The sequence below is a fragment of the Mangifera indica genome, chromosome 13 (genome assembly GCF_011075055.1).
Source record: "Mangifera indica cultivar Alphonso chromosome 13, CATAS_Mindica_2.1, whole genome shotgun sequence".
NCBI classification, from domain to species: Eukaryota; Viridiplantae; Streptophyta; class Magnoliopsida; order Sapindales; family Anacardiaceae; genus Mangifera; species Mangifera indica.
Genome location: NC_058149.1, coordinates 3,451,087 through 3,452,866, shown reverse-complemented (window position 1 = coordinate 3,452,866; position 1,780 = coordinate 3,451,087). Strand labels below are relative to the sequence as shown.

At 36.6% G+C, this 1,780-nt stretch overlaps 1 protein-coding gene across 1 annotated transcript; it reads left to right on the top strand.

Moving 5' to 3' along the window:
* The first annotated feature begins 419 nt into the window (after nt 1-419).
* LOC123194878 (probable xyloglucan endotransglucosylase/hydrolase protein 23) lies at nt 420-1,780 on the top strand. Its single transcript, XM_044608360.1, has 3 exons — nt 420-809; nt 894-1,087; nt 1,192-1,780. The coding sequence occupies exons 1-3, from the start codon at nt 552-554 to the stop codon at nt 1,589-1,591; spliced, it is 852 nt and encodes a 283-aa protein (XP_044464295.1). The 5' UTR covers nt 420-551; the 3' UTR covers nt 1,592-1,780.

The following is a 1,780-nucleotide window of genomic DNA, read 5'->3' as shown; positions in this document are numbered from 1 at the left end:
TTATGTATTATTATTTAATTGAGTAATTTTAAATTAAAAATAAAATTATATATAAAATGTGATAATAAATTATCTATATATCTAATTACGTATTTTTAATATATTACATTAAATTAATCAAACATGTGTAAAATTATAATAAAATTAAAATTTTCTTATTTAAGTGTATTAATTTACATTAACAACACGTGAGTCAGCTGGTGATGGCGACAGACACCCAACAACAGGCCGCATACAGTAGCGCAATCACTTTCCTAGAAAGTTAAACCAAACCGTGTACTACTGCTTCTTCACAGTATTAAAATATATCTCGGCTGGCTTCCATTGTCATTGATTGCGATACCTCCAGCTTTACCTTTTAGCGCTTTTGCATGTCAACAACTGTACCCAGCTTAGCGTATTCTCCCTTCCTATCACTTTCCTCTTCACTTCTGCACACTATAAATACAAACCTTTGTCATCAATCCGCTCATCGCCTTCACTCCCACTATAATCACAATTCAAACTTCACTTACTTTTACATATTATTGTTCTCTTCAATCAAAGCTTTTATGGCTTCAATGTTGCAATTGGTTCTTCTTTTTGGTTCTTTGATGGTTGCTTTTGCCGGTAGCTTGAACGAAAATTTTGATATCACTTGGGGAGATGGCCGTGGCAAGCTGCTTAACAATGGGGAGCTTCTTACTCTGTCTCTTGATAAAGCCTCTGGCTCTGGCTTCCAGTCCAAGAACGAGTATCTATTTGGCAAGATTGATATGCAGCTTAAGCTTGTCCCTGGAAACTCTGCTGGCACTGTCACTGCTTACTATGTATGTTCCTTAATTCTATTGACTGGATCATTTGGTTAAATTTCTTCGTATGTTCATGTCACTAAAATGACTTCAAATTTGCAGTTATCCTCGAAAGGGTCTACATGGGATGAGATAGACTTCGAATTCCTGGGAAATTTAAGTGGTGATCCTTACATTCTTCACACTAATGTATTCAGCCAAGGAAAAGGTAACAGAGAACAACAGTTCTATCTCTGGTTTGACCCAACTGCTGATTTCCACACCTATTCCATTCTATGGAATCCTGAGCGCATTATGTGAGTATTTATGTAGATTACTTGCCCCAAATCGAATCTCTATATTGGTTTGTTACTTTTCTTATTCTATTTAGACTTACTAATGTTTTTGTTTGTGAATTCAGCTTCTCCGTGGATGGCACTCCCATAAGAGAATTCAAGAACTCAGAATCAATTGGTGTTCCATTCCCAAAGAATCAGCCAATGAGAATATACTCTTCACTCTGGAATGCTGATGACTGGGCTACCAGAGGTGGACTTGTGAAGACAGATTGGAGTCAAGCTCCTTTCACTGCTTCCTACAGAAACTTCAATGCTGATGCTTGTGTTTGGTCTAATGGTGCATCTTCCTGCAATTCAAACTCACCTTCTTCTTCCTCCAGCGCCTGGCTCTCTCAAGAGCTTGACACAACAAGTCAAGAGAGATTGAAATGGGTTCAAAAGAATTACATGATATACAATTATTGCAGTGACACCAAGAGATTTCCCCAGGGCCTTCCTGCAGAATGCAGCTCCACCTCCTAGACTAAAGTTAAAATTTTGGGAAACCGAAACATCTATTAATATGAATTCTTTCATTGTAAATTATGGTTTGCAGTTGTTAATTATTTATTGGTAGATTCAGGTTCTTTCATTCTTTGCAATCCTAGTCATCACTAAGGTTGGTAACTTTTTCTTGTAACTATAATTACAATAATAATCATCTACATTTCT

Bases quoted from the DNA above. Each gene is read 5' to 3' on its own strand.
- LOC123194878 (XM_044608360.1), top strand. From the start codon at position 552: ATGGCTTCAATGTTGCAATTGGTTCTTCTTTTTGGTTCTTTGATGGTT. The intron at 810-893 runs GTATGTTCCTTA...TCAAATTTGCAG, and splicing joins GCACTGTCACTGCTTACTAT to TTATCCTCGAAAGGGTCTAC. The intron at 1,088-1,191 runs GTGAGTATTTAT...TTGTGAATTCAG, and splicing joins TGGAATCCTGAGCGCATTAT to CTTCTCCGTGGATGGCACTC.